Source organism: Notamacropus eugenii, chromosome 3 (genome assembly GCF_028372415.1).
Source record: "Notamacropus eugenii isolate mMacEug1 chromosome 3, mMacEug1.pri_v2, whole genome shotgun sequence".
Classification (NCBI taxonomy): Eukaryota; Metazoa; Chordata; class Mammalia; order Diprotodontia; family Macropodidae; genus Notamacropus; species Notamacropus eugenii.
Window position 1 is genome coordinate 329,667,687 of NC_092874.1, and position 22,965 is coordinate 329,690,651.

At 37.7% G+C, this 22,965-nt stretch overlaps 1 protein-coding gene across 2 annotated transcripts in view; it reads left to right on the forward strand.

Moving 5' to 3' along the window:
- Positions 1-842: 842 nt before the first annotated feature.
- Positions 843-22,965, forward strand: part of LOC140496762 (fructose-1,6-bisphosphatase 1) — a 33,937-nt gene continuing 11,814 nt past the window's right edge. The window contains exons 1-2 of one of the 2 annotated variants that reach the window (XM_072596932.1): positions 843-1,224; positions 15,282-15,444. In XM_072596932.1, coding sequence (XP_072453033.1) covers positions 1,055-1,224; positions 15,282-15,444 — 333 coding nt within the window. In that variant the 5' untranslated portion in view covers positions 843-1,054. The remainder of the gene's footprint in view (positions 1,225-15,281; positions 15,445-22,965) is intronic. The other variant, XM_072596933.1, reaches the window with a different exon arrangement.

Sequence of the window (22,965 nt, forward strand, 5' to 3'; positions counted from 1 at the left end):
TGGAAAACTGTTTTAACAAGTCACTTTCTTATTGGAAATTGAGAGGATGCCCATCAATTGGTGAATGAAAGAATAAGCTATAGTACAGGGATATAACTGGAATAATGATCAACTATGAATGACTTAACTCTTCTCAACAATGCAAAGATCCAAGACAATTACAGAGGACTCATGATGGAAAATGTTATCCACATCCAAAGAAAGAAATTGATAGACTCTGAATGCAGATTGAAGCACACTATTTTCACTTTCTCTCTCGTGTTTTTCCCCCTTTGGTCTGTTTCTTCTTTCACAACTATGACTAATATAGAAATATGTTTTACATGATTGCGCATATAAAACCTACATCAAACTGCTTATCGTTTTAGGAAGAGGGGAGGGGAGGTAGGGAAAGAGAAAAATTTGGAACTCAAAATTTTGTTAAAGTGAATGCTAAAAATTGTCTTCATGTATAATTTAGAAAAGATAAAGCACTATTGAAAATAACAGTCAAAATAAATCACTTCCTTCTCCATGTGTCACTTTTCCTCATTTGTAAAACGAAGGATATCTTAGATCTATTAATGGTTTCTGAACAAAGGCGCAGTTCATGACAAGAATGAGATATTAACAAGATTTAAAGATATAAGGTGCCATAAATAAGACAGAGAAATTGAAGGTTGAACACGAACGTCGAAAAGAAAGAAGACTTTAACAGTTCGCTGCATTGCAGGGAATAACAAACTCCAAAAAGAAAAGGCGGGGTTTGGAACACTGAAATAACCATGCAGGTAACAGCCAAAAAGGAAAGAGGTTGAAGCTGGAAGACAACTACCAATCTCTCCGGGGCGGAGTCTTGCCCCAGGACACACCCCCGAAGTCAAAACTGAGTCCAAGTTCCGGCTTTGGCAACCTGCTCCAGTGACTGACCAGAGCCCTGGGAGGTAGAGACTGGAGGCTCTCTCGCATACACGCGCACCGAGGCCAGCTCCGACTCCCTTCTCCAGCCCCTCCGGCTGCCTGCTGCACTCAGGACTTTTCTTGCCCTAAAGACATCCACCCTTCTGACCCAATCATGACCGACAAGTCTTTCTTCGACACCGATGTCAACACCCTGACCCGATTCGTCATGGAGGAGGGGAGGAAAGCCAAAGGCACCGGAGAGATGACCCAGTTGCTTAACAGCCTCTGCACCGCTGTCAAAGCCATCTCCTCTGCGGTGCGGAAAGCAGGCATAGCCAATCTGTGAGTGTTTACTCTTCCTTTGCAAGCTCCTCTCTCTCCTTCCCTTCCTGAGGTAGCCCCTAGCCCCAGTCACTCATTCAGCACCCCATTTAACCGCGTGGCCCTTGATCCTCTTATCCCCCTCACGTGACAGCGTTTCCCTCCACCTACTTCTCTCAGGGCTCACCATTCAGGGCCAGCCCAAAGGTGCCAATCTGTGGCATGGATTGTTTAAACTCGCGGTAGTCAAAGCTTCGTTCAGTTGGCAAAAAACTTCCTATGTGGCCAGAGTGGTTGCTACTGCTTTCTAGCATTATTCTGAAGTTCATAGCTTTAAAGGATCGGACATTTTGATCCTAAAGGAACTTTAGAATTCATTATTTTACAGATAAGGAAACTGAGTCTAGAGAAGATAAGTGACTTATGCAAGGCCACACAGGTAGTGACAGAACTGGAATTCCAACCAAGGTCTTATCACTTCAAATCTGTTGCTCTCCCATTGATACGCGAATTTATCAGTGAGAGGAATGTAGAAAAAAAACCCTATTCTAGTCTGGAAAGTTTTATAAAGGACGGAGGGATGGATAATTGGTGTTTTTCCCTAGAAGTGTGGCTCTCGGGTCACAATTGTGTTTATAGGAGAGATGAATGCTGAAAGGACCTAAGGGTCTTCAAATCCAACCCCTTCATTTCACATGTGAGCCATACTGAGCCCAGAAAGGTTCACGCAGGGAGTGGGATAGTTTCAAACCTCAGTTCTCTGACTCTGTTTTGCTGTTGCATTGCAAGGCTTCTCATGAGAAATGGGTGGATGTATTTGAGGTGAAGGAAGAAGCTAACTGTGCTCACTGCTTTCATTATGTTACATGGATGGTTTTGGGTGTAAGGCTATTTATCCCTCAATAAACATTTATTAAGTACTTCCTATGTGCCACACTGTGCTAATAAGCCCTATGTATGTACTCAGATCTTTTCCCTGTCATTGCTAATATTACTACTCAAAATAAAGCTCAATGTCAACTTGTATGGTCATAATTCTAATTATAAATGGGCAATGGCAATTGCTGTGACTACTTTTAAGTAGTTGGTGCCTTCTTAAGCAATTGGTGCTTTCCTAAATGGCATCATCTTAAATGAGCGAGGGGGAACTTGTGCATATCTCTGACTGTTAAGTCCTTTCAAATAATCACCCTCAAATTTCTCTTACGTGCAAGTCCAAATTTTTGTGTGTTGGCTTTACTAAGTGGGAGACATACCAACATATGGCTTTAAAATATATCAAACAGATTTCCCCCAGCTTTGCATAATTATTATATATAATATATACGTAGTTATATATAATATATACATAATTATATATAATAACTCATAGTTATTAGAGTTAAAAGGGACCTGAGAGCTAGTGTAGACCAGCCCTTTCATTTTACATTTGAGGAAACTGAGAATGGGAAAAGTGAAAAGATTTGCTTAAGATCAGGAAGTTTGTAAGGAGGAGACCCAGATTGTATAGTAGCTATACAAACCCCAAAAGGAGCATATTCTGACGTTCTGAACTCTTTCATAAATGACAAGAAAAGATGGACCTCCCTGAATACAGTAGGAAACAGGATTGAAAGAAGAGATTAGTCTCTCCTTTATCGCCATTTAAACTTTGACCTCAGCAGTCTTTAAAATATATTTCTATTCATTCTTCACTTTAGGTAACATTGCACAGTTAATCTTTTTACTTAAAATTTAGGAAAAGGGACTAGACCTGGAATTTCACTAATATAGGGAACTTTTGGGCTCCAATTCTCCCACTGACTTATACTGACTGTGGAACCCTGGACAAGTCATTTAACTTCTTAGGGCTCTATACAAACTGTCTATCTAAAAGAATTATTATTGCTATGTCATTTATTGTTTGCAAACCACTTAACATATATTATTTTATTTGGTCTGTGCAACTAACATTTCTGTGAGGTAGACAGTGCTAATATTGTGCCCATTTTATGGATGAGGAAATGGAGACTCAGAGATTTGCTCAAGGTCACAAAGTTATTAAGAAGCCGAGCCTGGACTTCAGCCCAAATCTACAGACATATAACCCATTAATTTTCCCAATAATTCATCTTAATGGCAGGACACTTTGAAATTAAGCATCCTTTTCATTTGAAAAAAATCATTTAACTTCTTAGTTCTCAAAGGGGACTTTGCTTTTTAGTCTCTGCCCCTCTAACTCCAAAATATTCTAGACTTTTATCAATGGTTTAGAAAATAAATCTCTCTCTCTCAAAAGTAGCATTTTCTTTTTGAATGAATTAGATAATTGCCTCAGTTTTTTATTCCACTTTGACAGTGGAGATTTAGCCAAAGTGTTCCAATTTACTGTGGTCTGGTTTTTGCTTGCAAGATCCACCTGGCACATTTTCAAACCAGATAGAATCACCTATTAACAATAATTTTGTTGTTTAGTCATTTTTCAGTCATGTCCAATTCTTTGTGACCCCTGTGTGACTTGCCCAGAGTCACACAGATAGTAAGTGTTAATAATATTAGCTGACATTTATATAATGTCTTAAGATTTGCAAAATGTTTTCCATTTATTATCTCATTTTTGTCTCACAATGACCTTGTAAGGTGCTCCTGATAGGTATTAATCCCATTTTACAGATGAAGAAGTTGAGATTTTCAGGTGCTAAGCTACTTGCCAGTGATTACTTAGCTAGCAAGCGTCAGAGGAAGAATTAGAACTTTGGTCTTCTAGGTCCAAATCCCATATGCTATATCTATATACTAGTCCAATAAATAAAAATGCAATAAAACATGAATGGCTTTGCATTTTGAAGCTAAGTGAACATGCCCTCACGTATGTGTCCCCCTTCCCAATTTTCTATTTGATTGTGACACTACTGCATTAGGTAATCTTGATGCTGCTGATTTATCATTAATTGCCACTAATTAATGGTGACTACAATGATTCTGCCTTGTAACCAGAATATGAGTTTTTTCCTTTGAACCACAGGATGATGAGAAAAATGGGAACTTTGCTTTTCTCTATCTTGGATTCAACAAAGTCATAGAACCTGCCCCAAGATAACAAGATCAATTTTTTAAAAATGTTTTTTTAAGTTCTTAAATGAAAAACAATTTAAACAGAGTTTACTACTAGTAGAAAGTTATCACCCTATTGATTATAACAACAGTAATATTATTAGCTAATATTTATATGGGACAGCTAGGTGACAGAGTGGATAGAGTGCAGGACCTAGGGTTGGGAAGACCATAATTCAAATCCAGCCTCAAACACTTAACAGCTATGTGACCCTGAGCAAGTCACTTTTTTGTCTCAGTCACCTTTTTGCCTCAGTTTCCTCATCCATAAAATGAGCTAGAGAAGAGAATGGCAAACCAGTCTGGTGTCTTTGCCAAGAAAATCCCAAATAGGGTCACAGAGAGTCCGAAAAGTCTTAACAACATTGGAAGACGGATTTTGGAGTGGAGAAAGGTTTGAGGTTGGGAGATTAATTGCAATAGTCTAGTGAGGGCGTGATGCCTGAACTAGGGTTGTGGCTGTGTGAATGTAGAGAAAAGAGACGATGTAAGAGATTTTGTGGAGATAGAAATGACAAAACTTGATACTTGATTGGATATGTGGGATGAATGAGGAGAGGGAAGAGTCAGTGATGATCCCAAGTTTGTGAACCTGGGGAGGTAACTCCTTAAGGAGTTAGTTGTAGGGAAGGTTTCTGGTGAGCGGAAAGATAGTGAGTTCTTTTGAATTTTACATGACATGCAGTTGAAAACAGCTAAAAGGCAGTTGGTTATGTAAGACTAGTGATTAGGAGAGAGACAAAAGAATTGGAATGCCCTCCTTCCTGATAGCTACCTGATAGCATCCCTCTTTTTTTTCACAATTCAGATCCAAGCACCAGCTTCTACATGAGATTTTTCCAAAGCCACTAATGCCCTCCTTCCCTCCTCCTTCCCTCCCTCCCTCCCTTGTATTTAATGACCTTGTATTTATTTTGTATTTATTCTATGTATACATATTATCCCTGTCTTTGAGAATAGAAATGTTTCTTTTTTTTTTCCTGTATTTGTATCCCTAGTATGGCACCTCTCACATTATGTTGCTTAATAAGTTCTTGTTGATTGATTGATACATAGATCTGGGAGTCATCAACATAGAGTTGAAAATTAAACTTCTGGGAACTGATGCAGTCACAAAGTGTGAGAGTTCAAAAGGTATACCACAGTTAGTGTGCCATAAATGATGATCAAGCAAAGGAGACTGAAAAAGAAGTGATCAGATGGATAAAAGGAAAACCAGGAGACTAGTAGCATGAAAACCCAGAGAAAGTATTATCAATCTACGTGACATTCTGCTCCTCTACTGTCCTTTTGATTTGATCAGCCTTATCATCTTAAAGACTGTTAGCCTAGAGGGCATCTATTTTACATATCCCTTGTTTTCTGTAATTCTCCTGTTTGTCTCATGGAGACAGCAACATCTGGGGGGCATGGAGAGCCATTCTGCATGATAATGAGCACAGTCACAAAGAACTGTTTCCCCGAAGGTCTATCCTGATCTTGTCAACTGCCCTCCACCCTGGCCCTCAACAATGGATAATTTTGGATAGTACAGTTTGAATTGAATGCTGAGATCAGAAACCAGATTGCATTGGGTTAAGTAGAGAGTGAGGGAAGAAATGGAGACATGAAATAAGAGGTGTTGAAGTAGGGGCAATGAGTGTCCATGGTTTTCTCAAGGAACTTGAATGACAAATGAAAGAGAGACGTAGGATTTTAGCTAACAAATGATGGTTTTTAGTGAGAATTTTTTTTGTCAGATGGGAGATTTGAGCATGTTGATAGGTAACAGAAAAGGAATCCTTAAATAGGAAGAAACTGAAGATTTAAAAGAGAGAGGAGATGATGGTGACAGCAGCTGCTAGAGAGAATGAGAGCAGATGAGATTCGAGTTACACGTGGAGGATTTGGTTTTGGTGAGAAGAGCCACCTTTTTATCAAAGACTAGACTAAAGGTGGAAATCATGGGGAATGAAGTCAAAGTGATGGAAAGTAAAGGGAGTAAAGTAAGGGGAAGAACATGAAGTTTGTGGTGTATGACCAGGAGAAGGGGTAGGCAGAGCCGGAAATCCCAAGTATGGTCTGAAAAATGTGGGGTCAGTTTTAATTCCTTCTTAGATTTTCATAGAATTACAGAATTTGGTGCTGGAAGGGATTTTTTATGTAGTCCAATCCTTTCATTGTACAGATGACTAAACTGAAGCCCATTGACTAGTGTCAAAGACCAGAAACCAGAATTCAGATTTCCTAGTGGCTGGTCATGATATTATACTATGTGACTTTGGATAAGTCACCTGAATTCTATGACCCTCAGTTTCCTTATTTTCCCTCATTCCTCATTCTTCCCTCTCCCTGTCCCTGCCCATCCCCCCACTCTAATCTCTTTAAATGACAGACATAATCATGGACCCTTACTCACTCAAACTTTTCCCAGTTTGGTCCTGCTGGAACAAACACTTCACTGATATAACCTTCAAACACCCAGGTTAACCTTGTAGAGTGGAACCTTAGGGATGTATTAAATAATAATAAAACATTGTATAAATGGCTGTGATTGCCACGCAGAACTACTATTCCTTCCTCCATTTCTTTTAAAATAATTCTTACAATTTAACATTTAGTTTTTAAAATTAAATCTAGTCATGAGTGATATAATAATAATAATATTAATTACCCTGAAGTAAGACCCTAGGAGAAATTACCTTTTTACCAACATGTCTTTGAAATACATTTCACTTGGTTTCAGGATCCTTGCTGCTATCAGGGTAAATTCAGGAAAAGGTACAAGAGCCATCTATTTCATTCATGCTGTGCAACTTTAGAGACCACAATCAGTTCTTGCTGAGCTAATGATAATATGCTAAATTCTATATTTTTTCCTCACCTTTTCTTTTTTTGTCTTCCGATATTATAGCAGTTTGGGATCTTAAGGTTTCAATAACTCTCTTTAAGATTTATAAGGTGTTTTCCTTACAATAACCTTCCATGGTGGGTAGTACAAATATTTCCTCCTACTTTATATATAAAGAAACTGAGGCTCAGATGGCTAAAATAATTTGCCCAAGGTCACTTGGCTAGTTAATGTTTAGGGACCTGGGTGTCTTATAATTCCAGAAACATTTTTTCTGCTGTACAACAAGGTCAGCTTATATTTTTATTTAAATGATACTTCTTTGCCTTAGCACCACACTAAGAACAGATCTGTAGCATAAAATATGTCTTGCTAGACCTTTGCTTAGTGTTTAGTGAATATTCCTCTTAAGAATCACCAGTGAGAACCCAGCGACTGGATACTTCCCTCACCTTTCCTGACCCCACCCCCTAAAAATAAAAATAAATAAAAAAAGATAATAAGTTATTCCAGTTTAAACTTTGGAACCACAGAATTAATGTTAAACTAATAAGTGGAAAATATCCACTTTCAGATTTTTGGTGTTTATTACATGGTTGGATTATAGGAATTTTCATCTATCAAGGTTATATTTATTGAATTCCTCATTCTCATGTTTTTTAATTATGAATTTTAGCTTTCTTTAAAAAAAGAAATCCTTCCACCCATTACCAGAATCACATTTGTCTTGTGAAAAATAAGGCTTACTTATATTGGCACCAACTTTATGATTCTTTTTTCTTTTTTCTTTCCCTCTATCTTACGTAAGTTGTTGCCATCGTTAGCTTTGAAGTCCTTGAGGTTTCTGAGTTGATCCTTGAACCTGTGGGACTAGTTGGTCCATCTGTGGTTATAATATCTAGCAGTTGTGATGTGTTTATATTTTGACATACCTTTTGACTTTAGTCAACCAGCTTAAACTGTTATAGTTCTTGTCATTTCCCCTTTTGTCTCCTTTTCGTGCAAGTCAAGCATGATGAAAACAAGCTTTTGGACTTTGAAACGTTGTCGGGAATTCTATCCACTGCACCACCTAACTGCCCTACTTATGAATTCTTTATAACCTAGCAGATGGTCACTTTTTGTAAAGATGCTTTTGATGGAGTTTTTTTTTTTATATAATGCATATTTTTTTATGTACACTCCTTAAGATTCCAAACCAGTAATTGCAAAAGGGCTATCACATTTCATTTTCTAATATTCTGTTCAGATGCATTATTTCCATATTGACTTTTTTGTTAGATGTGTTCATCTGAAAGAGGATTACTGAAGTTTCCTATAAATATTCTTTGTACTATCTTTTGTCTTTGTTCTAATATTTCTTTTTCATTACTGAATTTTCTAGTAGCTTTTTCTTCTTCACTTGTTAAAATTTTCTTTCCTTTGTTCTGACCATACATGGTCCTTTCCATTTTTTAAACTGTTATAATTTTATTCTTTAGCTCATTTTTCAGTTTTTATTTTTGACCATATCCATCTCCCATCTCTGTGCTCTCACTGTCCCCTCATGCCAAGAGTGCTCTACCTCTTCACCTCCACTTTTTATAATCTACTTTTCCCTTCAACACTTGGCTGTTCTATATGTAGCCTTTCTTCTCCTCTTTCTTGCTCCTCAAAATATCCTGTATTTCTTTTTGAACAATTTGCATATGTCTCCCCTCCTCAAGCATGTAATCTAGAAGACAGGAACTTTAAGCTTTTGTCTATGTTTCACATAACAGACACTTAATATGTGCTTGCAAATTGATTTATACATGATCTTATCTGCAGTTCAGCTAACTATTAACAGGAGACAGGAGTGCTGAAGGACACTCAACAAATACTCCTCTTCAGTCAATCAGCAAGAAATCATTAAAAGTCTTACACACTGTGCTAGACAGACAAAAATGAAATAATCTATGCTCTAAACTTCATTATTCCTTCCCCTGCCTTGCACTGATCCAAGAAAAAAAGCTGGCCCTGGGTAACAATTTTAAGTGCAAAGTATGCAGAAACTGTCTAGCCATAAGAGATACTATTGACTTTTCCAATTATTTTATAGGGTCTTCTTTATTAGAGTGCATATAACTGAGAATAAGGTGGGGATAGACATTCAGCTGAGGTCGAAGGATTCCCAAATAGGGCAGTGTCCTCAAATATCTCACTATGGAGAAGACTTCTTTTCTAATTCCTACCATTACCATCAATCATCAGTGCTCAAATCACAGGCTGACCTGTATTTAGACGTGAGGCTTTTTTATTTTTTGGGTTTTTTGCAAGGCAGTGGGTGTTAAGTAACTTACCCAAAGTCACATAGCTAGTAATTATCAAGTGTTTGAGGCTGGTTTTGAACTCAGATCCTCCTGATTCTAGGGCAGGCACTCTATCCATTGCACCACCTACCTGCCCCTAGACTTTAGTTTTTGGGCTTGGACTTCAAACCTTAACTGGGAAAATTTTTTTGTACCATTGTTCAGACATCAGAGATTTATCTCCAAGGTAGAAAGTTGTGTGTAGGAGTTTCTCCCAACAGTTACCAACTAAACTAGTGGGAAAGCAACCAAATGCCCAGAGGCCTGTAGATGAGATTGATCAAGACAGGGTGGGAAAACCCTCATAATATCAGAATAATAGGCTTCCTTAGCCATATATGTTTGCTCTTTTCCTGACAATTCTCCCTATAAAGTGGGAAAAAACTGGGTAGTCCAAAAGCCACAAGACAGTGGTCCTCTGAGGGTAGTCTGACTCTGCCTGATTTGTTTTTTCTGGGAAGGATTTGGGGGTAAGGGTGGGACATAAGTTCCATGCACCTGCCTTTCTTACTTGATATTTAATTATATTAGAATGACATTCTGTAGGACTTTGACAGTATTCAGATGTCCTTTTCTCAGAAATCTTGAGAAGTGGTTAGATGTCATAAAATTTATCCCGGTCTTCTGGATGATGGTAGTGGATCATTATCATATTTTTGTCTCTTTGTAATATTCTGTCAAAAAATTACTTGAATTCTCTAATCCAGGCTGATCATTTGCTTCTAGGATTAAATATGAAACCCTCTGGTGTATAAAATTCTTCACATCCTGGTGCCTTGTCACCCTTTTCGTCCTCTTATATCTTACTTTCCTCCATACACTCTATAGTCCAGCCATACTGGCTGATTTGCTCTTCCTTGCACATGGCACTCCATTCCTGTCTGAGCTGTTCCCCATGCCTGCAATGCTCCCCTTCCTCACTTGTACATCTTAGTCTCTCTGGCTTCCTTTGAGACTGAGATCAAATCTCACCTTCTGCAGGAGGTCTTTCCCTCTGCTATCACTTTTCCCTCTAAGATTAAATTTCATCTCCTCTACATTTGTCTTGGGTGTACCTGGTTATTTTCATGTTTGTTTCCCTCATTAGAACATAAGATCCTTGAGGGTATGGACTGATTTGCCTTTTTTTCTTGTATCCCCAGAACTTAGTAGTGTCTGGAACATAGTAAGCACACAAATAAAAACTCTGTTAGCCAACTGCTATGTTTGTAAGTCAAGTAGTTGCCATCAGGTAATACCTTTATCGACTACTGCTTAAGTGCTGCTTCACCTCAGTAAAAAGAATTTCCATTGGCAAGAGGAACTGAGAGGCAGAAATAGAATATAGTGTTTTATATATAGAAATAGAACAGAATATGTGTATAGAAATAGAATGTGTTTTATATATAATTGTGTGTGTGTAGTAAGTATGTATATAAACTGTATTAGAATTCAAAAAAATTAAGAATAACTACTTCATACATTTATTTTACAAATTTAAATACGTACACACATATGCCTCGGTTTAAAGAAATGCAAATGACTACATACAAGTTAAAGACTTTTTCTTAGCAAGTATAACTATTGTCAATAATGCTTAACTTTGCCATTCACTTCTACTTCAGCAAAACTTCATTGATAATGATTCTAGGCAGATGGATATTTACCTGTCAGTTTGCATTTTCCTGCTGTCTATGTTAATTATCGACAGAGCTCAGCTCTCACTAATTAGGTAATCTCTCCTGACATACAGCAGCCTTGTTCATCTGAAGGATGCCTCAAACTATTGTTTTTCCTAACTTCCTCATTGCTGGTCTTTCCTCTTCCAGGTCTAAAATAGAAAAAGTGAAAAAAGTCATACTCGTCTTTTTCCTCTTTGTAATTAGTTGCCTTTCAATGGGAAAACACTGCCTTAATGATCAAATTGCTAACTCATTTAATTATCCTTGTCAGTACTCAGAATGGTTTTTTTTACTAGGTGCCACAGTTTTATAAAATGCTTAGGCCAACTCTCCTCTCCTTCACACACCACTATGCTTTTTTAAAAAATGCCTTGAGCTGTAGTCATTTCCAAGTAATGCTCTCCACCCACTCTCAAAAGCTTCCCTATTTCAAAGAAAAACACAAGAAACACCAGCTGACAGGCACAGTGCCTGATACCATACGCAATCAGTCTACGAGTATGTATTAAACACCTTCTGTGTGGTAGGTGCTAGGCATGAAAATACAAAGAATCAAACAATCCCTACTCAAAAAGAGTTTGTATGCTAATGGGGGAGATGGCAAAGATGTACAAAATATACCTAAGCCTAAATGGAAAGTTTACATGTGTGTGTACATGTATACATATGTGTTGTCTGTCCTTTGCTTTTTCCGAGGGCCAATGACATCACAGAGTGACATACACATATACATGCATGCACATACACACAATACACATGTAATATAATAATAAATGCATATGGACATGGCAATTTGGCGGGGAGAGCCTGGCAATTGGGGTGAATCAGAACAGATTCTGCCTAAGCTTCATCTTAAAGGGAGTGAGGGACTCAGTGAGGTAAAGATAAGGTTGGAGTGCATTCTAGACACAAGAAGAACAGACACAAGGCAAATGTGGCTGGATTATTTAGTGCAGTAGGGAGAATAATGACCAATGAGAGATAGGTTGAGGCTGAGCTATGTAAGACTTTAAAAGTGAAATGGAGGAGTATGAAGTGGTAATAAGAAGCCACTGGAGTGGAGGTGTGACATGGACATACCTGCATTCTCAGTGTTCCAGGATGGCCCTCTTCCTCTACTGCCATTACCTCAAACTGCCACTGGCTGTGTTCCCCCCATTGTTGGAAGGTCAGTGACCAGAACCCATGTTTCATTAAACCAATTAATTTCCGATAACTTTTATGCATCTATTTTTAAAATTTAATATTTTTTCCAATTATAAGTAAAAACAATTTTAACTTTTTTTCAGATTTTGAGCTCAAAATTCTCTCCTTCCCTTTCCTCCCACTCTCATTGAGAAGGCAAGCAATTTGCTATAGGTTATACATGTGTAGTCATACAAAACACATTTCCATGTAAGTCATGTTTACACAGCTATTTTTAAAAAATATTTACTTCAAAGAGAAAGCAAGAACAGATGTAAAAGCATTTTTCTCAGAATATCTGGGGAAATACTTTCTGCTACATCGTGTAGTCTCTGAGGAAATAGGCTTGAAACTTAGCTTAGTTCTTACATAACATTGGTCCTACAAGTTCATGCCCAGATGTTGCATGACTACAAGATGAAACTTTCTGTTGGGTTAGCATTCAGGTCTCTCCCCAAAAACCATACATCACTCCCTGGGCCATCAATACAGCACTGACAGAAATCTAGCCTCAACTCTCACTCCCACGTTTCTGTAGTTTGCTCCCTGGACCTTTTGAAACTCCAAAGGTCAGAGATTCCAGTCTTTTGACCTGACTTTCACTGGATGCCATAAATAAAGGAGTCACTGAGAACCCTCAAAAATTGAATGAGGCCAGAAGTCAGTAGATGAAACTGATGGGCCTTTTTGGATGCCTCCAAAGCCAATCAAGCAATAGCTAGCTGACTGGAATCAGTAGGGACTGCGTGCTGCCTGTCCCTACTTCTAGAAGTAGGTTTCCCAGGTCTTTTACTTGAAGAGTTGTCATCCCAGGTTCTATTCACGTGCTCCAGATGCCCAGCACATTCTGGTCATCATTTCTTCCCCTGATATATCTTTAAAAACCTCCAATGCTTCTTGTCATCCTTCTCCTTGTGAACTTGCCTCAGCAACCATAGCTCCTTCTGAGCTTTAGGACTCTGGACACTGTTCTTAAAGAACCACGTCACACATCCTCTGTTACTTGCCCGTGCTTCCATCATCTGTACATATTTTTTAAAAAAATGGAAGTTGATTCAATGAATTAATTTGCATTCACATTCATCTCTTTCAACATTTTCAGAACTCCACTCTTAAGTATTTCCTACTTCTCCTGGACTAACCTTTCCTATTAGGATTTTAGTCTGTAAGAGCCTACCTATCCTTTCTTTGAACCTTTGCTCTCCCCACATCTAGACATTTAGCCTCTTTGGGCCTTAGTTTCCTCAATTATAAAATGGGAACAATGGTACTTACAGTACCTATCTTACAGGATTGTTGTGAAGTATGTACTTTTGACACCTAAAAGTACAATATAAATGAATTATATTATTATTGAACACTCTCTAATAAAAGTTGTGTAGTAGAATGAGCACTGAATTTGGAGTCAGAGGACCTAGATTCAAATCCTGGCACTGCTATTTTAGATCTGTGTGAATCTTAAGTAAGTCACTCCTTTTCTTTGGGCCTGAATTTTCTCTTCTCTAAAATGGGGGCATTGGAATAAATGACCTCTAAGGTTCTTTACAGCTCTGTTTGATCCTCTGAGAATGTTGCTAATTTTTCTGAGCTTGGTTTTTGGGGGAATCTTAATTTTGGAGTAATGTAGTTGGTTCACTCTCATATACTGAACAAGAGATGCCACCTTGGCACTGAGGACTAACCAGAGAAGCAGAAGATCTTATGAAGATTTCAGTTCTAGCTCTATTATTTATTGTTTTGAAATCATTAGGCAAATTTTGTAAATCTTCTGTCTAATGCAAATATTATTAATGAAGATTATAGGAGTCTTATGAGGAATGAAAAAAAGAAAGAAAAAATACTTTAGAGTTTTCAAAGTATTGAGGTCCGTGATAGCTAACAAAATCACTTAATCTCTCTGTTTCCTCAATTTTAAAATGGTTATAATAAAAGTAACTGTGTACTTTAGAGTTGTGAGAGTTAAACAAGGTGATCCATGTAAACTGCTTTGCAAACCTTAAAGCCTGATATAAACATCAATTATGATTCTTATCAGTAATAATTTCAATAAGAGAAGAATGAATATGTAGTTGTTGCTTGGAAGTGAAGAGAAATCCCTGAGGATCTTTCCTTTGGAATCTCATAAGCAAATCCATGTTAATGTTCTACTATCACTTTGGTAGATAGGATTTGTCACTTAGATTGAGATACAAAATTGGTACAATTCAATGACATGCCAAACTTTGGGTAGTTGGAGATAGCCTATGATGCCGAACCATAGAAGACAGATGTGTAGTCTAACTAGAAGCTCAAAATATATGAAAAAGGAGACCATTATTTTGAGTCTCAGTTCATTTCACAAAGTTCTATCTTTAATGGCTAACAATTGCCTCTGTGTGGTGAGAAGACTGCTAGGCATGGAGATCGGTCCTATCTTTAATGCATACTTGCTATATGAATGCTGACAAATCTCTGAACTAATCTGTGCCTAAAATTTCTTCAATTGTAAAATGGGAATATTACCTTAGAGGGTTGTTGTGTGGATCAAATAAAACAATTCGTACAAGTGGTTATAGGAACACAATAAATCGAAACTTCTGATCATAAGCATTAAGTCCTTTCACTGGCTGACTCCCCTTTGAAGGGCAGGTCATACTGGAATGGCCAATGAGATGAGGAGTCAAGGGACTAGGTAATCTCTAAGATTTTTTTTTTCCAGTTTTAGCATTCTGTGATGTTAAGACTTTAGTGCTCTCATTGTTAGCTATATTCTCCCTTCTATGTTGCACTTTAGCCTAAGAAATCTTTCCATCTCTGTCAAATAGTTCTCTTTTATAGATGAGCCTGGAACAGCCACATTTCCCTCCACCAAACCATCCCTTCCTTCAGAACTCTATTAGACTTCTTTTTGGAGAAAGTCCATTCCTGCATTCATAACTCTGCTACATAACTTGACAGTCATCCTTGTTTTTAGTTTCGTTGCTTTTAATTTTCTTGTAGGTATGGAATTGCTGGCTCTACCAATGTCACTGGTGACCAAGTCAAGAAGCTGGATGTTCTCTCCAATGATCTGGTTGTTAACATGCTAAAGTCATCCTTTGCTACATGTGTTCTTGTATCAGAAGAAAACAAGAACGCCATAATAATAGAGCCAGAAAAAAGGGTGAGTGCTTACTTCTACCACGAAGTTGGTTTTGTATTATATTTTCTTCTATGTTGGAAAAAAATCCATGATTTCATTGGTCTGGCTTTCTTGATTCTCTCCCTGCCTTGCTGGCTGTTATTTCTTCATAGAGAAACCTTCCTCTCCTGGGTCACCTTCCATATCCTGTTCTCTAACCAAGTGTATTCCTAAGGCTCTGCACTCTGCCTTTCTCTTGCAATACTATCTCTTTGGGTCTCGTTATTTTCCATGGATTCATCTTTTAATCAATAGATTAAATAATTATCTATTAACTAGTCACTTTAATTAAGCATCTGCTATGTGCCCAACTTTGTGCTATGTTCTGGGGATACAAATACAAAAACATAACCATCATTGCTCTTGGATTCTATCAAAGGAAATATATGTAAATATAGGTACATGTAAATGCTGCGTGTATGTACATATATGTAATGTATGCATGTATTTGTGAATTTGTATATGTATGTACATGTAGCAGGGCTTTCACCCTAAACCACCTGCAGCAATTTCATAGATGAGAATATGAGTATGTGGGGTAAAGTAGTATTTAAGTGCTCTTGAGAAAAAACACACCAAATTTCTATCCTTCATCCTGCTATCTGATTTATATTATTAATTAGAATAGTCTCAAAGGCAATTAAAGGGTATACTCTAGTATTACCTCATAAATTACCACAAATATAGATGCTATCTCACTAATTAGTTCTGAGGCCCCAGCCTGGTTAATTATACACCCACACCCACACCCACACCCACACACACACATACATGCACACACGCATGCACACACACATATTTATATAATACATGCATTATATATCCACACATATATATATCCACACATATACATACATATGTGTATGTATATGCGTATATGTAAAAACTGGAACCACATTCAATGTAGCTGGGGTTTAGGATTGACCCTATTTGTGTGTAGGGCAATACCCCATTAGTGTGTAGATAGGTAGGGCAAGAGAGGTAGATAGTAATAGTTCTACAAACCCATTTTTCTTCTCATCTTGGGTTTTAAGGTAATCTAAGGAGGTTATTTGCTAAAATTGCAACAGTTGTTATTAATTAATTAGCTCTGAGCCCCCACTCTGATTAAATTAATAATGTTATTTAAGTAACATAGCATAATAATAACATAAAATAACTCTTTCCATAAATGTTTGCTCATCTTTCTATGTATTTCAGACTTAACATCCTACGCTTCAACAAACAAGTTATTGGCTATATCATTTATCAACAATGGAACAAACAATAAAACATAAATAATTATTTACAATGTAGTAGCTGTGAGAAAGGTCACAACCAAATCCACTATTAGCTATCACTGTAACTACAGAGTTCTCCTGAATTCTCAAAACCGAGTCCCAGCATCAAGTTGTCTCTGGATACCAATTAAAGTCTCTTTTCAAGAATTCTGTTTGTATTTCCTTACAAGACAAACTCCTTTCAAGAAACAAGCTCTCTTAAACTGTTTTTCTTTGTCTTCTTTTCAATCATAACAGTTGTGATTTAGTTTTAGTTAAGATCTTAGCCTCCTCCCTGATTCCTCATAGAATGCCCTAAATTGTCACTCCAAAATTCCATTCCACCTTAAAGATATAGTAACAGTATCCACTGTTTCTGTAGGAGACCTATGGAAGTTGGTATTACACTACATTCTTTCAGGAAGTCTCTCAGGAATTGTTTTTAAAATGTCATTTCGAAATAATGTCTTCTCTACAGAATTAAGGTTAATTTCAGTTTTCTCGTGATGTTTCTTATGATGACTCTCTTAAGTATAACAGTTAATTCCTATAGTCTCTTTCTCCTCCTCTCCCTCCCCTACTATTTCCCTACCCCTTGCTCTGTCAATCTGTCTCTTTCTCATCTCTCTGTTTCTGTCTCTCCATCTCTGTCTCTCTGTCTCTCTCTGTCTCCCTGTCTTTGTTTTTCTCTCTCTGTCTTTGTCTCTCTCTCTCCTCCCCCCATCCCCTCTCCATGGCAGTTAGTTCTCTATGTCTCCTCAGGAAAGATCTTTTAGCTCTCTCAATGCCTCACACTCACATTAACTCTCAAAGAGGACAGTTAGCACTAGTTTTTCTCTGTGGTATAAACTATCCAAAACTCCTCTGGAAAGAAGTTATTTTAATCTACTTAGTATCTCACACAGCATGTCTTTAGTCATGTTAAGTTAACTCTCTCAGGATGGCAGTTAAATGTCACCATCCAAGATTTAAAGGTTCAGTAACAATACTGATTGTCTCTGTGAGAGGGGTTTTTAAGTTGGAGGTGAATATACAAAGCAAATACAAGGATTCCTTGAGAGGGAGGGAAAGTGGACTATAAGCAGTTTTGAGGATCAGGAGCAACCTCCTGTAGAAGAAGGAGGAGCCCTTGAACCACTGTTTCTTCATGATACTGGGTGATTAAGAATGTCTCTTTAGGGGCAGCTAAATGGCACAATGGATAGAGTGCTGGGCCTCGAGTCAGGATAACCTGAATTCAAATTTGGCCAGCCTCAGGCACTTACTAGCTGTGTGACTCAGAGCAAGTCATTTAACCCTGTTTTCCTCAGTTTTCCCTTATGTAAAATGAGGCGGAAAAGGAAATAGCAAACCACTCCAATATCTCTTACAAGAAGACCTCAAATGAGGTCACAAAGAGCTGGACTTATCTGAAGCAAGTGCACAACAACAATGTTCCTTTAAACTCTAAAGATCAATGTTTCTTGTAATCATAGATTCCATGAGAACACGGGCAAGTCTGGTTCATTTTCCCAGTGGAAAAAAAATTGTTTTTAATTGAATTTTTAAAAAAAAGTCTTAAATTCCACAATTCACAAATCAGTAGCAGGGCTAGATGTTAGGATTTCTTAGACAGTCTCCATGAATTTTATCGCTGCTACCGTGGTGTCTTTTGACTTTCTACTGTGTTTACAGTGTAGCCTCCTTAGCACCCTGATGAAAAAGCATTTCAGTTTTTCCTTCCTGATTTCACTCCTTTTCTAACCTTAACCAGTTATGTGACAGCATGAAATCTTGGCCAATACAGAGTCTCATGACATGACCATACAACCACATACTGTTTCCAGTGATTCATCAGGTTAAACTGGTTTTCATCACATTAAGCTTACCTAGAAGATATTCTATAATAAGTGTTGGAACCACACAACGATTTCTCCTAGCCTGAAGATATATCTTGTTGAGATATTCCTACAAAGTCATCTTGGCCATTAGAGGCTAGCCCTCCTGGGATAGCTGTACCTGGCACATAGGAACATTGATTTAGAGATGAAAGACACATTAGAGACCATTGCAGAAGAGCAAACACAGAGGTTAAGTGATTTACCTAGGGTCACATAAGTAGCAAGGGTGGCTTCTGAAACCAGGTATTTCTAACTCCACCCTTGGTGCCCTATCTACTGCATGACATTGCCTCTCAAACTACTCTTATGGAAGGTGATACAGTAGAGGGTCTGGTCCTCAACTGTACAGGTTCAAAAACTAAAATGTTTTATTTACCCAGGAATCATCTAGCCATAGAAGCTTGGTTCATAGAAATCAAATTCATAAGAGGCTGATTTATAAACCAGAATGAATGTCAACTTTAATGAAGTAATACTTGAGCCATGAACTGGAATGGATTACTTTTATAAGGGAACTTTCTCCAGGTGAACAAGCCTGCCCAGGAGAAAAAAATTAGAGATTAGGTTACTAAGTATAGCTATGTGACCCTGGGCAAGATACAACCACCCTGGGTATCAGTGTCTCTATCTGTAAATTGAGAGGTTAGACACAGGACTTTTTGTGTTATGGGTCCCTTTGGCTGTCTGGTGAAATCTATGGACCCCTTCTCAGAATAATGTTTCCAAATATATAAAATTCATAGAATTACAAAGGAAACTAATTATACTGGGTGTCTCAAATACTGAATACAGTTGTAAGCTCAGAGAGGACAGAACAAACTTGGCCGATAGGTAACTAAAACCCAAGAGAACAAGGGAGGAATAGTTAGGGCAGAGTTCTTTCCATACCTCTTATAGCCCAATTAAAGTCTATCTTCCTAACTCACAATTGACAATCATCTCCAGAGATGCCCTACTTACTGGAAACCAACAAACAATTCTCTGTATCATCTCAGTAAGGTACATGTGCCTCAACAAGGAACCAGAGCATATGCCCCTGCTACATGGAGCAGAGAATAGTTGGTCACCTGGACAGATGATCTACACCTTAAGGAAGTGAAAGGAGTGGCAGTTGTGATTGCTAAGAGTATTTGAAAGATCATGGTGAATGGGGGGAATATTACAGAATTGACTTGGATTTTGTTGTTCCCTCGTATCCAACTCTTTGTGACCCCAGCTGGGGTTTTCTTGGCAAATATACTGTAGTGGTCTGCCATTTCCTTCTCCAGCTCATTCACAGATGAGGCAACTGAGGCAAACACTTTACACAGCTAGGAAGTATCTGAGGCTGGATTTGAACTCAGGTCTTCCTGACTCGAGGCCCAGCGCTTTATTTACTGTGCCACATAGCTGCCCCAAGGACAAACATTGTCCTGAGTCTTTAAAAAGATAAGAGAATGTAGCACGCAAACCATAAGTCATGAGTTCTAGGCAAAATTCTAGAATAAAATTCTGGAAGGGATGGTTAATGAACATCTGAAAAAAGAAGCAGTAATTATGAGCTAGTGTGGCTTTATCAAGAACAAATCAGGTCAGGTTAACCTCATTTCCTTTCTTTACTAGTAGCTCAGAGGAAAGCTGTAGACATTATCTAAATAGATAGTAGCAGAGCATTGAACAAAACCTCCCATTTTTCTCTTGTGGACACAAGAAATCTGGATTAGATGATAAGAGAAGTTGTTAGGTGGATTCAGAAATTGTTGAGTGGCTAGACTGAGATTATCCTGAATAGTTTGACTTGAAGTTAGAGGGAAGTTTCCATTGGAGTATCCCAGGAATCTGTGCTTGGATTTATGCTGATTAACAAGTAGATGGCACGTATTTGTAGATGGCACAAAGCTGGGAGGGATAGTTAATACATTGGATAATAGGGTTGTGATCCAAAAGTATCTCATCTGGTAAGAATAGTTGGTAAATGTAATGAGAGGCCATTTAAAAAGACTCAAATGTAAAGTCTTACACTTGGGTTCAAAAAATTGACTTTGTAAGTGGAAGATGAGGTGAGACCTGTCTAGATAGTAGTTCATCTGAAAAAGATCTTTGAGGTTAAAAAAAAACAGCTGAAAAACATGAGAGTGATCTTCAATTGCATTAAGAGAGGCATAACTGTAGTACAGGACTAGGGACATGATAATCCTGCCCTGGTCAGCTCACATCTAGAGTATGGTGTTCAGTTCTGGGGCCCCCATTTTGATATGAACATTAGTAAGTAACCAGAACAAGCAAATCCTGAAGATTATGACATATGAGGACTTGAGGTTGTTTAGGGATGACTTGGGGATATGGGATGGGGTGGTAAAATAATAGTCTTCAAGTATTTGGAGAACTATGTTATGGAAATTCTATTAAATTTGTTCTGCTAAGTCTCTGGGGACAGAGCTGGAAACAATGGGAATAAGTTCCAAAATGGTAAATTAAGGCTTATCAAGGAAAATTTGTGAATAAGAATAATGCCAAAAAAATGGAATGGACTTTGAGAGTTCCCTCCCTACTCTTCCTGAGTTCAAATCCAGCTTCAGACACTTATTAGCTGTGTAACCCTGAGCAAGTCACTTAACCTCTGTTTGCCTCAGTTTCCTCATCTGTAAAAATGAGCCAGAGAAGAAAATGGCAAACCGCTGCAGTATCTTTGCCAAGAAAACCCCAAATGGGGTCATAAAGAGTTAGACACAACCGAAATAACTCAACAACCCCCCTTACTAGAAACTTTCAGGCAAAGATTGAATGATCACTTATTGATATGTAGTAGATACAGGGTCCTTTTCCAGGAATGGGCTGACAAAAAGATATCTTCCAAGTTCTCTCTGAATTCTGAGATTCTATGCCTACAACTGGGAAGCTGCAGTAGCCTGATGGTGTTCCTTCTTTCTGAGGATATTTCCTTTAAATGACAAGGATCAGCTATCTCCCCTTGTAAATACTAGGGATGCACTGAAATATTTTTATGATGTATTATTCCTTTTAAAATATTCCTTATCAGTCACTGTTACAGCTTTCTGGATAACTGGTACCTTTTTTGCTTTACATTTTCAGAGGCACTTTAAGCCTACCATTTAATAATATCTCAAGACATAAAGTGGGATGTATAGGGAACTGTGAATTTCTACTATTTAGAAAAAGCATGTTTGTGTGTGTGTATGTGTGTTTTGTCCCAAAAATCTTTGTAAGGTTTTAAGACTTTTGGGACAGTCACTGTATATGAACATACATACATACATACATATATACATACATACATACATATGTAATGTGATGAGGAAGAAAAGATGTACACATAAATCACTATACAGACACAGATTTCAGAATAAGTAATTATGTATAAATATATATTTAACCAGGTGGCAGCAAAGTGTCCTGTTTTTCACTCCTTCTAAAAATCTCTTCCTTTTCCTATGTTAAACTTTTAAAACATTTATTAAAACTTTTTTAAAAGAATGTATGTTTCAACTGCCACTAGCACTATTCTCTCCCCCATAACAAATATGTAAAATTGAGCAAAACAAATGAAGATATTAGCCTTTTCTGAGAATAGGTCTCGTTCTGTATTTCTTTACCAAGAAGTGGAAAGATAATACTTCTTTATCGGTCTTTTGTGGCGGGGTTGCTGTTTTAATCAAGTTCCTCAAGTGTTTCATGGTGACTTCCCATTACATTATCGTGGTGAGTTCTGTGAAGAGTCCTGTAGTCATCCCCCAACTGATAAATGGTCAAAGAATATGAACAGGCAGTTTTTCGATAAAGAAGTCAAAACTACAGTCATATGAAAAAAAATCTCTAAATCACTATTGCTTAGAGAAATGAAGGTTGAAACAACTTGGGCTAAAATGGTAGAAGGGGAAAATGACAAATGTTGGAGGGGATGTGGGAAAATTGGAACATTAATTATACTGTTGGTGGAACTGTGAACTGAAACAACCATTTTGGAGAGCGATCTGGTATTATATCCAAAGAGCTGTAAAACTCTGTTTACCCTTTGACCCAGCAATACCATTAGTAAGTGTTTTTCCCAAGGTGACCAGGGAAAAAGAAAAAGAATCTACATGCCCTAAAATATTTATAGCAGCTCTCTTTTGTGGTGGCAAAGAACTGGAAATTGAGGGGATGTCCATCAATTGTGGAATGGCTAAGCAAGTTGTGGTGTATTACTGTGATGGAATACCTCTGTCCTGGAAGAAATAATGAGCTGGTTCATTTTAGAAAAACAAGAAAAGAAATAATGAAAAGTGAAGTAAGCAGAACAAAGCAGAAACAGTAATAGCAATATTATTTGAAGAGTAATTGTGAACAAGTTATTCTTAGTACTATACATCCTCAAATCAACTGTA